Source organism: Hemibagrus wyckioides, linkage group LG15 (genome assembly GCF_019097595.1).
Source record: "Hemibagrus wyckioides isolate EC202008001 linkage group LG15, SWU_Hwy_1.0, whole genome shotgun sequence".
Taxonomy (NCBI): Eukaryota; Metazoa; Chordata; class Actinopteri; order Siluriformes; family Bagridae; genus Hemibagrus; species Hemibagrus wyckioides.
Window position 1 is genome coordinate 5,814,071 of NC_080724.1, and position 14,160 is coordinate 5,828,230.

A 14,160-nucleotide genomic window follows, 5' to 3' on the forward strand; every position below is an offset into this window, starting at 1 on the left:
TGTAAATAATGATATCATTTAAATAGGCAGTGGTATATGCAGCATGCGGGCAAAGGATTCTGTTCTTGAGCCACTGGTTCTTTACCTAAGAAAATTATCTCAGACACTGAGACTGTGTCTGAGCCCTGAACAGTCATTTTTAAGCTGTTTCTTAACTGTGGGCCTTTGTAAGAAACAGAGTTGCCCCCTGCTGCAGCCTTTAATACTTGAGGTACTACCAAATAGCCTGCACCTTCTGATTGAAGTAGGCATGGTGGATCATAAAAAAAAAATTTGCTCAGGAACTGTGGTGTGAGACCATGCAGTGCTTTATATGTCATTAGTAGTATTTTATAATCTATGCAAAATTTGACTGTAAACCAGTGCAGTATGGATAAAACAGGAGTAATGTATTAATGTCTTCTGGACATAGTTAGGACTCTAGCTGCTGCATTCTGGACTAACTGGAGCTTGCTTATGCACCCACTAGAACATAATCCAATGCAATAATACAAAAAATAATACAAAAAATAGCAATATTTTTGAGATACAAAAATCTACCCTAGTCATATTATCTACAAATGAGCTTGAAGCTTCAAATGAAAGACTGGTGTCAATAATTCCAAAAAAGGTTTTACTGCTGCACATGATTGATACAGAAAGGCCATACAGAGTTACTCTGTAATTAAAAAGCTTACTTCTGGCTGCATGGGGTCATAAGAGAAGCCTTCTCTTATGACCCCATGCTCAGGAGCTCAGTGAATTCCAGCATGGAACTGTGATAGGATGCCACCTGTGCAACAAATCCAGTCGTGAAATTTCCTCGCTCCTAAATATTCCACAGTCAACTGTCAGCTGTATTATAAGAACGTGGAAGTGTTTGGGAACGACAGCAACTCGGCCACGAAGTGGTAGGCCACGTAAACTGACGGAGCGGGGTCAGCGGATGCTGAGGCGCATAGTGCGAAGAGGTCGCCAACTTTCTGCAGAGTCAATCGCTAAAGACCTCCAAACTTCATGTGGCCTTCAGATTAGCTCAAGAACAGTGCGCAGAGAGCTTCATGGAATGGGTTTCCATGGCCGAGCAGCTGCATCCAAGCCATACATCACCAAGTGCAATGCAAATCGTCGGATGCAGTGGTGTAAAGCACGCCGCCACTGGACTCTAGAGCAGTGGAGACGCGTTCTCTGGAGTGACGAATCGCGCTTCTCCATCTGGCAATCTGATGGACGAGTCTGGGTTTGGCGGTTGCCAGGAGAACGGTACTTGTCTGACTGCATTGTGCCAAGTGTCAAGTTTGGTGGAGGGGGGATTATGGTGTGGGGTTGTTTTTCAGGAGCTGGGCTTGGTCCCTTAGTTCCAGTGAAAGGAACTCTGAATGCTGGACAATTCCATGCTCCCAACTTTGTGGGAACAGTTTGGAGCTGGCCCCTTCCTGGAGCTGGCCCCTTCCAACATGACTGTGCACCAGTGCACAAAGCAAGGTCCATAAAGACATGGATGACACACACAGTCTGGTGTGGAGGAACTTGACTGGCCTGCACAGAGTCCTGACCTCAACCCGATAGAACACCTTTGGGATGAATTAGAGCGGAGACTGAGAGCCAGGCCTTCTCGTCCAACATCAGTGTGTGACCTCACAAATGCGCTTCTGGAAGAATGGTCAAGAATTCCCATAAACACACTCCTAAACCTTGTGGACAGCCTTCCCAGAAGAGTTGAAGCTGTTATAGCTGCAAAGGGTGGACCGATGTCATATTGAACCCTATGGATTAGGAATGGGATGTCACTTATGTTCATATGCGAGTCAAGGCAGGTGAGCGAATACATTTGGCAATATAGTGTAGCTCTGATCAGAGGCCAGTAGTAGGTGCCACCAACCCTCCACATCTCTATCCCTTCTAAATTCATAATAAATAGCTCAAACATACCTGTGCTTCCTTCTCTTTACTGAGGGCTGAGTTCTTAGTGGGCAGGTGAGTATACAACTGGGCAGGTGCAGACTGGGAAAACACAGATAAATTAGTGGGAATAGCACCAGCAGGTAAATTTCAGTTCAGTGCTTACAGAGTTGCAGAGGTCCAATGGCACTGGAAAGTCTTCTGGAGGAAGAAGACTTGGTAGGAAGTAGAACTGGTAATCAGCAGATGGAGGGGCGAGCTATATAGCTTAGTGGATAGCTAAATAGCTTAGAGACAGGGAGGTCAAAGTCAAAAAATAACACAATCCATTTCAAATAAGTTCCAAAACCTTGTCCCCAACCAACTTCAATATCCAATGTCCATTAGCATCTTTTCCACAATTCAGAATCCAACCTTCCAATTCCAGGAGGTCAGAAATGGCTGACTTACAGGGCTGAAAAGGAGCAGGCAACAGAGAATCCAGGTCTAGGCAGAAGACAAACACACAGGAAATAGGAAGTAATCAGTCACAGGTGAATTCAATGGGAGTTAATAGCCTGAAGATAGTGGGGGACAGAACTGTGTACCCACCGGGAAAAATGCTAGTAATAACCAGAAACTGGAAGTCAGTGAAATTGGAAGTTGGGTGGAATCATGACACTTTAGATGAAAGAGAAGTCTTAGCTTCAGATCACAGGTGATTCACTATGATCTAATTTTATGCTAATTAGGTTATTAAACATTTTTTAGTGTTTCTCAAAATGCCTTTTTTGTTTGTTTTTTAGCTTGGAAAACAGACACAGTCTCAATATTGTCAACCCTGGGTGACAGCATACTGCAGATAGCAGACAGGTGGTTCAGCCTGCTTGTCTGCTCCATAGCCTTCAATCTGGATTGCCAGCGATTAAATAGGTCTGTTCTGAGACTATTCAAGATTCAAGATTCAAGAAGCTTTTATTGTCATTTCAACCACATATAGCTGGCGCAGTACATAGTGAAATGAAACAACGTTTCTCCAGGACCTGGTGCTACATAAACATACAACAACAAGTTCAACACAAAACAACAAACAACACCACAGAGCTAGGACAGAAGTTTGTCTTAGCCACGTAAAGTGCACAGTGTGCAGCTAGGTGCAAACAGAGCATAGACAAGACAGTGCAAAAAGACAATAAATACAATAAAGACAACACAAAAGAACACAGGACACTTAGCGCAGAAAAGAAATAAAAGAACGTGTACTGGAATGTAAGTGAAATAAAATAGATAAAGTGAAATGATGTAAAAAAAAATTTAAAAAAAAGTATTGTGCAAAAATACACAGCAGCGGTTGAGGTAGTGCAAATAGAATAAACATAAATATAACTATAGCAGCGGATGACAGGTAGAGGTAGTGCAGTAAGTAATGAACAGTATAAATTATGTGTGTGTGTGTGTGTGCGTCCACACAGTCAAGAGAGAGTGTGTGTATCTGTGTGTGAGAGAGACAGAGTTAATATACAGTTCAGTCCTGAGTGAGAGTGTGTGTGTGTGTGTGAGAGAGTGTAGAACAGTTCAGTCCTGAGTGAGAGTGTGTGTGAGAGTGTAGAACAGTTCAGTCCCGGGTGTTGAGGAGCCTGATGGCTTGAGGAAAGAAACTGTTACACAGTCTGGTTGTGAGGGCCCAAATGCTCCGGTACCTCTTTCCAGATGGCAGGAGGGTGAAGAGTGTGTGTGAGGGGTGTGTGGGGTCAGCCACAATGCTGTTGGCTTTGCGGATGCAGCGTGCGGTGTAAATGTCTGTGATAGAGGGGAGAGAGACTCCGATGATCTTCTCAGCTGTCCTCACTATCCGCTGAAGGGTCTTGCGATCCGAGACGGTGCAGTTCCCAAACCAGGCAGTGATGCAGCTGCTCAGGACGCTCTCGATGGTCCCTCTGTAGAACACAGTCAGGATGGGGGAAGGGAGATGGGCTTTCCTCAGCCTCCTCAGGAAGTAGAGGCGCTGCTGGGCTTTCTTGGTGATGGAGCTGGTGTTGAGTGACCAGGTGAAGTTCTCCGCCAGATGGACACCAAGGAATTTGATGCTCTTGACGATCTCCACAGAGGAGCCATCGATGGACAGCGGAGAATGGTCACACTGTGCTCTCCTGAAGTCAACAACCATCTCTTTGGTCTTGTCGACATTCAGTGAGAGGTTGTTGGCTCTGCACCAGGCTGTTAGATGTTGCACCTCCTCTCTGTATGCTGACTCGTCGTTCTTGCTGATGAGACCCACCACGGTCGTGTCATCAGCGAACTTGACAATGTGGTTGGAGCTGTGCATTGCTGCACAGTCGTGAGTCAGCAGAGTGAACAGCAATGGACTGAGCACACAGCCCTGAGGCGCTCCAGTGCTCAGTGTGGTGGTGCTGGAGATACTGCTCCCGATCCGGACTGACTGAGGTCTCCCAGTCAGGAAATCCAGGATCCAGTTGCAGAGAGAGGTGTTCAGGCCCAGGAGACTCAGCTTCTTAATCAGCTGCTGAGGGATGATTGTGTTGAATGCTGAACTGAAATCTATGAACAGCATTCGAACGTAGGAGTCTTTGCAGTCTAGGTGTGTGAGGGCCAGATGGAGGGTTGTGGTGATGGCGTCTTCTGTGGAACGGTTAGGACGATACGCAAACTGCAAGGGGTCCAGCGAGGGTGGTAGCTGTGACATGATGTGCCTCATGACGAGCCTTTCGAAGCATTTCATCACGATTGGTGTGAGTGCAACGGGACGGTAGTCATTGAGGCAGGAAACCGTGGACTTCTTTGGCACAGGGACGATGGTCGTTGTCTTGAGGCACGTAGGGATGATGGAGCTGCTCAGCTAGATGTTGAAGATGTCAGTGAAGACATCTGCTAGCTGCTCTGCATACTCCCTGAGAACTCTGCCAGGAATGTTGTCTGGTCCAGCAGACTTCCGTGGGTTAACTCTGCATAGAGTTCTCTTCACGTCAGCCATGGTGAGACAGAGCACTGGGTCATTAGGAGGAGGGATGGTCTTCCTCGCTGTTGTGTTGTTCTGTGCCTCAAACCGAGCGTAGAAGTCGTTCAGCGCATCTGGAAGGGAGGCATCACTGTCACAGGAAGGTGAAGTTGTCCTGTAGTTGGTGATCACCTGAATGCCCTGCCACATGCGCCGGGAGTCTCTGCTGTTCTGGAAGTGGCTGTGGATTCTCTGGGCGTGTGCACGCTTCGCCTCTCTGATGGCTCGGGACAGTTTGGCCCTTGCTGTTTTTAAGGCCGTCCTGTCCCCTGATCTGAAGGCAGAGTCTCTCGACTTCAGGAGAGCACGCACTTTCGCAGTCATCCACGGCTTCTGGTTGGAGCGTGTTGTGATGGTCTTGGAGACAGTCACGTCATCGATGCATTTCCCGATGTAGCCGGTCACTGATGCCGTGTACTCCTCCAAGTCAATAGAGTCGCTGTTGGTTGCAGCCTCCCTAAACATATCCCAGTCAGTGCACACAAAACAGTCCTGAAGAGCAGAGATGGCTCCTGCTGGCCAGGTTTTAACCTGTTTCAGAACCGGTTTAGAGCGTCTGACGAGTGGTCTGTATGCTGGAATCAACATAACAGAGATGTGGTCTGAGTAGCCGAGGTGGGGGCGGGGCTCCGCACGATACGCGCCGGGAATGTTTGAATAATGTTTGACTATGTGCTATACCGCAAAATGAGAGCAACAAAAAAAAATGATCTGTAAGCTATATCACCACAGCACACTGGGATGAGGCCAGAGCATATTACTGCATCATATATTGCCATCACAAATTCTACATGAAAAACTACCTTAAAGACCCAAAGACTGAGATTATCTGCTTTGTCTGGAGCTGTGGCTCCTAGTATACGCCTAACCAGTGCTGCTTGAGCCCCTAAAGGCCTAGCTAATTTCACATACCTTAAGATTAAGATTAGAGTCTCCTATAACCTGATCTCTTTCACATTTCTCAGCAGGTGCTTCACTGAAGAGAGCAAACCTGTTAGACATGCAAAGTATGTCTTTTAACAATGGACATTGTCTCAAAGCCACTTTACAGAAGTACAGATACATAGAATAAAAATTTTAAAGTTTAAAATTAAGTTGCTATTTATTTCTAACATTTATCCCTGATGAGCAAGCCAGCAGCGACAATGTCAAGGAAAAATTCCCTGAGATGATATGAGGAAGAAACCTTGAGAGGAACCAGTCTCTGAAAAGAACTCATCATTTGGGTGACACTGAACAGTAAATAATGTAAATGCAAGTAAGGTCTTTTCAACAGTTTATAGTCAATTTGAATTGTGCAACCAAGAGCTCCTGAGGAGCTTGCCATAGTACAGGGGTTGGACAATGAAACTGAAACGCCTGGTTTTAGACCACAATAATTCATTTGTATGGTGTAGGGCCTCCTTCTGCGGCCAATACAGCGTCAATTCGTCTTGGGAATGACAGATACAAGTCCTGCACAGTGGCCAGAGGGATTTTGAGCCATTCTTCTTGCAGAATAGTGGCCAGGTCACTACGTGATGCTGGTGGAGGAAAACGTTTCCTGACTCGCTCCTCCAAAACACCCCAAAGTGGCTCAATAATATTTAGATCTGGTGACTGTGCAGGCCATGGGAAATGTTCAACTTCACTTTCATGTTCATCAAACCACTCACCAGTTGCTGTGTGTATTGGTGCATTATCATCCTGATACACAGCACCGCCTTCAGGATACAATGTTTGAACCATTGGGTGCACATGACGCGCCCATCTAGCACAAGTATTGGGCCTAGGGAATGCCATGATATTGCAGCCCAAACCATCACTGATCCACCCCCATGCTTCACTCTGGGCATGCAACAGTCTGGGTGGTGCGCTTCTTTGGGGCTTCTCCACACCGTAACTCTCCTGGATGTGGGAAAGACAGTGAAGGTGAACTCATCAGAGAACAATACATGTTTCACATTGTCCACAGCCCAAGATTTTCGCTGCTGGCACCATTGAAACTGACGTTTGGCATTGGCACGAGTGACCAAAGGTTTGGCTATAGCAGCTCGGCCATGTACATTGACCCTGTGGAGCTCCCGACGGACAGTTTTGGTGGAAACAGGAGAGTTGAGGTGCACATTTAATTCTGCAGTGAGTTGGGCAGGGTTAGCACCCGGACATTCCTTTCAGACAGCTTCCTCTTGCGTCCACAGTTACTCCTGTTGGATGTGGTTCGTCCTTCTTGGTGGTATGCTGACATTACCCTGGATACCGTAGCTCTTGATACATCACAAAGACTTGCTGTCTTAGTCACAGATGCGCCAGCGAGACGTGCACCAACAATTTGTCCTCTTTTGAACTCTGATATGTCACCTATAATGTTGTGTGCATTGCAATATTTTAAGCAAAACTGTGCTATTACTCTGCTAATTAAACCTTCACACTCTGCTCTTACTGGTGGAATGTGCAATCAATGAAGATTGGCCACCAGGCTGGTCAAATTTAGCCATGAAACCTCCAAACACTAAATTGGCCAGTGTTTCAGTTTCATTGTCCAACCCCTGTAGGTCATAAGTTTATTATAGACTTAACCTTAATTCCTTCCTGCCGAAGTCCTCAATTGTTCACTTTGAACTGCTGTTGTGTCTGTCAGCTTTGTGCTCACCTGACCCAACAGCAGTTCAAAGATGGCATGATAGTCTCCAAGTGGTTCTATCCACAGCAGTCCCATTGGTCATGGGCTGTACACGCAGATCTAACCCCTAGCAGAACGCCACAAAGCAAGAAGACTCTAACAAGGGGTAGGGCATCAGGATGGATCAGGCAGGCCTGTAAAGAAGAAGAGGTCACACTGGGGACTCAGAACATTGGGAGAATGTATATCATGTATACAGTATAGAGAGAGGGGGAGAGAGAGAGAGAGAGAGAGAGAGAGAGAGAAAGAAACAGGGGCGATTCTAGAATTTTCATTTAAGGGGGACCTGAGGGCCAGGGGCATATCTAGGATTTGAAAACATCGGGGGCTAATTGAGGAGAGGGGGTAAGCAAGAATAACACGTTTTGTAAGGGCATTTTTATGTAATATTGTTTAATAATAAACACAAATTAACACAAACAGTATGCAACTTTAGAAAATTTAATTCGATCTTTTTTCTGACTCCTCCCATCATTTCAGAGTATTGCTACTAAAAAAGGAGTTCATTAAATTCATTACATTTTCTCTCACACAGGTATACCATGCAATATTATCTCTTTTACAGCTTGTGTGTGGAGCTGTGCCGTGCAGATCCTTTATTATTACTATTATTTTACAATAATCTATATTATACATGCACCCATTATTTCATTCATGATTTATGCTGTCACTACTGTATGAATTATTCTTTGTTTATTTTTTTTATTTTTTTACGGCTTCTCTTCTCTTATCATTCTTTGATCTCTCATTCTCTCAGCTATCTTACTGCTTGTATCTTGTCTACTTCATGCTCTTGATGACTTTTCTATACTTTTTTTTTGAGGGTGGAATCATCATAGAGTATCTCTGAGCCTTGAGCAAAACGGTCAATTATCATACTAGTATTTCTAGTGCTGAGAATTCAATTGACAGAACAGCCGAATGATAGAGTCTGTTCTGGTCCATTGTTCACCTAAGTCATGTCTGTATTTTAACTTAAATACTGCATTAGTTGAATAATAGAAAGTCATGAGGTTCAGACTGTAATGTCTTAGTGCTTTAACAGTTTAGATTTTATTTAGATCTATCTTTAGGATGATTTAATTTAAGGCTTTTGTTCGTCTTGGGTATGGAATAATATTCTAAAGGGTCCTATATGTCAGGGGTTTTCAGAATCAGAGACAGTGGGCCTCCTTTTTCACACAACATACATTTGTTAGCCTACTTTAATCAGCTGTGTTAACATTAAATATTAGAAGTTAGACTTTTATCTGAATAATAAGACTGTTGTGTTTTCTGATACTTTTATTGCTGTCCCGTTTAAGGGCTGTAAGGTATTTAAGTCACGTGGTGTGAATGCGGCGCCGCGCAGACCGACAGGTGTAGGACATTAAAGTATCGCGAGAGCATATTCGAGCGCACACTCTCGCGGTATTTTGGCGAGAGCGTGTGTGTGTGTGTGCAGAAAGAGATGTCAGTCAAAATCGTGTACAGTAAACGGCAACAGTGCTCTAATAAAACGATCAACATTTCATTAATTCCTCTACACTCCTGTGGAAAATTCGAGATAAAACAGGGCTAGATTAAAAACATCCGGGGCTCGAGCCCCGAATGAATAGCCCTAGCGACGCCCAGGGGCTCAGCCACCAATGAGGGTATAAAAATTAAAGAAACGTTTGACTAAGAGGGTAGGATGGTAAACTTATTGCAGCATTCCACTGTATTGCATAGATGTGTATAACATTTGAGTACTGAACAAGCCAACGAGTGATCCTGATCACACACACTTGGGCTGAGTAGAAAAAATGGCCTAGCGACGCCCATGGAGAGAAATATTAGGTATGCTTGTAATCATGTGATGGTTGAAGACAATGTACATTATGTTCAAAGTGCAGCAGGGACTATGGCAAGACTAGCTATGACAGCATAACTAAAAAGAAGAGGTTACACAGCCTTTATGGGGCTTGCTACATACAACCCCCCCATCTGCTCCTTTAACTAAGAAAAAGTATACATAGAAAACATGACTAAACAAATGTGTTCGGCTTGGACACTGAGAATGTGTCTGAGTCCCAAACACTACTTCTGGTACTAATAAATAGCCTGCACCTTTTGATGGAAAAAAAAATTCCATATTTGTTCTGTTCTTAGTCCTTATCCTTATTGAACCTGTGACCTAGCAAACTAGTATTGGTATATTAATTGATAGCTTTCTTTATTTTAAATTGGGTGTGCTATTTAAATGTTTCTTTGACCCTGCAGTCTACAAAATCTACAGTTTTCTTCATGTATAATCTTCTGTTCTGTCCCACTGTGCATAACAGTGCAGTAAATTCCTAGCCTAAAATGTCTTGCATAAAAATAAAGCAGATTGGCAGAAATCCAAATGGAAGAGAGCTGACTGCATAATGTGTAGAGAGATACCAAAAGAGGACAGTTTGGTAGTTTGTTTACTTTTTTATCTTGATATTACTGGAGGCTGCCAGAGTCAAGGATGGAGCCTTCTCATTTATGAAGCTAACAGATAGATTCCTGTCCTTTTTTAGAGATGTTTGTGTGTGAGAGAGAGGGAGGGGGTCAGAGAGAGTGAGAGAGAGAGACAGAGAGAGAGAGCACTAAACAGTAAAGAAAAATAATGGGAGTGAAGATAATGCCCATTGCACAGTGACAAGGAAGGTTAACTAAATGCTGGACAGTTCAGACAGAGGCAAGACAGAGGCAACAACTCTATCGTACTGCTCTCCAGATTTCTCACACAACTGTTATGTGAACCCCCTCCTTTAGCTTTTATGATGATTTTGGCAACTGTTCTCTCTATGTGAGCAATTGTGTGATTATCCTTTTCTTTGTTGTACAGAGATATGTCATCTTACTTGCGGAACAAAGACCTGTCTTCTCGTACCAGAAAATCAGTTTTGGAGTCGCCAACCTTCTCTCCATTCTCTGGCAACAGAAGCTTCAAAGTAAGGACCGGTTATGCATGTTTACAGCTTTTTCAGCCTTCATCAGAAATGTAGAAATAATGTGTTAGGTTTGCTGTGTTAATATAAAGTGTTGTAATATATATAGTAATATGATTATAATCACAATATGAACATAATCATTATATGATTATTGTCATATTACTAATAATTATATTTGTAATATGAATAGTGAAGTCATCTTCTAACAATTGCAGCTGCTCTTGAGACATTAGAGTTTAGGGCTGGTTTGTTTTGTACAGCCGTAATATAACTTTTTATGTAGAAAAATTAACAAATAAAGCAAAAAAAAATGTAAATAGTCTATCAATAAAATTATTTTATAATATTTATTATATAATGAAATAAATAACTGATTGCACATTGAATTAAATTTTATAATTATATGAATTAAATGACATTTTATTAGTGAGTTCACAATATGCAATTATTCATTTTGTGAATTTCCCTTTGGGATGAATAAAGTATCTATCTATCTATCTATCTATCTATCTATCTATCTATCTATCTATCTATCTATCTATCTATCTATCTATCTATCTATGAAATTTTACTACTTTTTTTGCAATTTTATTTAGTGTAATTGCTACGTTGTTTATTGTGCCATGGAGCTGATTGTTCTCAGATTTTATTAATATACTACCTGATATTCTATGTGTAACTTCTCCTATAGCATATTTGGCCTGATCCTGAGAAGTGTACTTGTATTCATATTTTTGAATGGCCATGTGGTTTCCTAAAGAAGTAAATGGAAAAAAATTTGAAAGGTCATTCAGACCAAACCATGTGTGCAACAGACATTAAATGTTGCCATTGTGCAGTAGTCCTTCCCTCTACTCAAGTAGGAGAGACGAGCCCAATCAGCAAAATGGTGGTGTTACAGTGCGGAATACCACACCATTTTAAGGTCATATCCTGAGAATCTTTTTGCGTGATCCTGTGTGAAATAGCAGAATCATGTAGGATAATGTACATGCTTTGGATGCATGAAATACATGACCAGTAGGGTCAGTCATGTTTCATTTGAACAAACACAGCTTGCTAGTAGATAGATATAGTGCATTTTTCTAGTGAAGTCGATTATCTGCTTGTGCTAGGTCAGGAATCTGTGAAATCTGAAATCCATTTTGCAAAAAGCAACAGAGGATATTAAATATAGTCAAGCCTAATAAATGTTTATTGTATAGTACCTGTAAAGCACACAAGAAAGAACATATAATTTAGTTATTAATAGTATTTTTACATCTTTGGCATGTAAATTCGATCTTCTGTAACAAAACATCTTTTACATGTAGTGAATATTTTCTCATGTCATATTCTTACATTTTAGTCAGTTTAATGTTTAATTTTAAAAGAATTTTTTTTTTAATTTAATTTTAGTAGAAAGTTATGTGGCCACTTTTATCAAATGTGCTATTACAGTGTATTCACGAAGTGATTCACTGTGACTCATGTTGTGTTGCATTCGTGTCAGTTTTTGGAGACACATGTTGTAATATTGCATTTATGTATGAAACTGATTACTCTGCTATTGGATACACCTGAGTGAGTTAATTAACCTGCTAGTACAGTGTTTTAGTTTACTGGTTTTCATTCCCTCAGCTCATGCAGCTCAAGCAGGTAATTTCTGATGATATCTATATTACATCTTTATTAAGTCATTACCCGCAATTGACTATGAGTGCATTATTTAAAATACACATTATTAGAAATCACATTCTTTCTAGAATTTTCTTTACCAATAATTTTATCAAGAAATATTTTTAAAGCTTTATATACTGCTAATCTTTTTAATTTTCTATAATATTTTCAATAACATTGTGTTTAAATTAAAATCTTATAGTCCTGATGTGTGTTTGTGTCTGAACATAATTATTGTTGAGGAAAAAAACCTTTGTTAATGAAAATGTTCATGGCTAATTTCGTTTCAATGACATTTGCTTTTCTGCTCACCATGATTGTATGAAGTGATTATATTAGTCACTATGTCCTTCCTGGCAGCTCAAACTAACCTGGCCATTTTCCTTTTTAAGGTGTTTCAAATTTGGAAAGTTTCATGTGAATTCTCAGTGACAAACCAACATATTATGTCATATCAAAAAAAGGAAATATACTGAGACTTTTCAGCATGAATGCATGTCAGAGGAGTGATGGAGCTTAGTTAGGCTCACCAATAAACACCTGTACACTAAAACTTGATAAGGTTTCAAAACATGAAATATCTTCATAAGAGGAAAGTAGGCATATTGGTTTGAGCTGCCGGGATATATGGGCTCACCAAAACTAGAAAGTTGAGGCTGGAATTTTCTTAAATCTTAAACTAACTGGAACTAACATTGATTCTGTTTCACTTGATTCAGTGACAAGTATCCACTTAGTCTTTGGATCTCTTCTATTTATGTGGATTGGATACAGTCAAATAAAAGATCAGTGAGAGAATCTCATGTCATATGTGAGCTTGGTGATAATATTGCCCAGCTGCTTTGAGAGCTGACTTCTTCCAAACTCAGTTGCAAACTCAGTGGCACAACAGCTGCTCTGTTTGCCACCCAGTTGTTTTCCTATTTCTTTGCTTTCAGGAGTATGATCAAAAACATGACAGAAAAGCTCAATGAAATGGGCATATTATGTGGTGTGTTGGTTGCCGTCCTTGTCACCAGCCCGATGTTGCCCAGTTTAGTGCTTTGTTTGTAAGCAGGTTGATAAATTGAAAAGGGAGCATTGGGTATATAAACCATTACATGGGGTAGAATCTGCAGCGTGTTTATGTGGGCATGCAGTCTGCTGATGAGTAGGATCTGAGCCTTCTGCTGATGCAGCTAGCAGTAGTGTCAGTGTGGGTTAGCTGGTTAGCTGTGCGAGTTTAGCATTGAGCATGGCTCCTTTTCTACCAGGCTGCAGTCGATTGGTGTCCCTTCTACTGCATCCATGTGAATGACAAAGTGTATTCTCAGGTTGTACAGATTGCATTAGCACAAGTGTTTAAAAACCAGATAAGCATATGCATAGAAGTATATCAAGTGAAAACACAAGACTAAGTAACACTGAACAATATAAGTAATGCCAAAGTCTGGTATTGAACCCCAGGTGCATAACACTATGTAACAACTTTTTACTTTTTTCTTGTTCCTGGGAAATAAGTGTTATTTCCCCATTCTTTGTAACCCAAATACAGAGAAAAAACCCATCTTAGCCATGAAAGTTTGGGTTAGTTTTTGGCAGTTTTTTTCAGTAAATTGGGCTAATTTTGAGGTTTTTGTTCTCTTAAAAGCCCAAACCTAAACTTCAAGGGGCTTAATGACTATTTTTTATCATTTTCCATCAAAAGTAATTGGAAAATGTCATTCACTACCCAGGAACAAAAATCGTGTTACATAATGTAATCAGTAATAGGGTGAGTGTAAATGTTACAATGAGAATATGAGTTGGGAATGCTGATTGTGCCATGACATCTGAAGACTTGTCAGCAATAATGAAAAGTATTTTCATTTTTATAGACTCAATTCATAATCAATTTCTGTATTCACATTTCACTTTCATTCAGCCATATATTTAGATAGCATATTTACTTTTGTTGTTTTGGTTTCCATATTGATAGAAATGTGTTTATCATATGCATTTGAGATGGAGCTTGCAGCAACAACTCCAAATTTAAGTTCCAC

General features: G+C 41.3%; 1 protein-coding gene across 10 annotated transcripts in view; it reads left to right on the forward strand.

Annotated features, from left to right (window-relative positions):
* The first annotated feature begins 10,093 nt into the window (after positions 1-10,093).
* The window catches only part of LOC131365758 (protein phosphatase 1 regulatory subunit 12B), a 29,707-nt gene continuing 25,640 nt past the window's right edge, over positions 10,094-14,160 (forward strand). For 5 of the 10 annotated variants that reach the window (XM_058409558.1, XM_058409565.1, XM_058409567.1 and 2 more), the window contains exons 1-2: positions 10,114-10,249; positions 10,375-10,480. In XM_058409558.1, coding sequence (XP_058265541.1) covers positions 10,203-10,249; positions 10,375-10,480 — 153 coding nt within the window. In that variant the 5' untranslated portion in view covers positions 10,114-10,202. Of the gene's footprint in view, positions 10,284-10,374; positions 10,481-14,160 lie in introns of all 10 variants that reach the window. The other 5 variants (XM_058409564.1, XM_058409561.1, XM_058409568.1 and 2 more) reach the window with 3 other exon arrangements.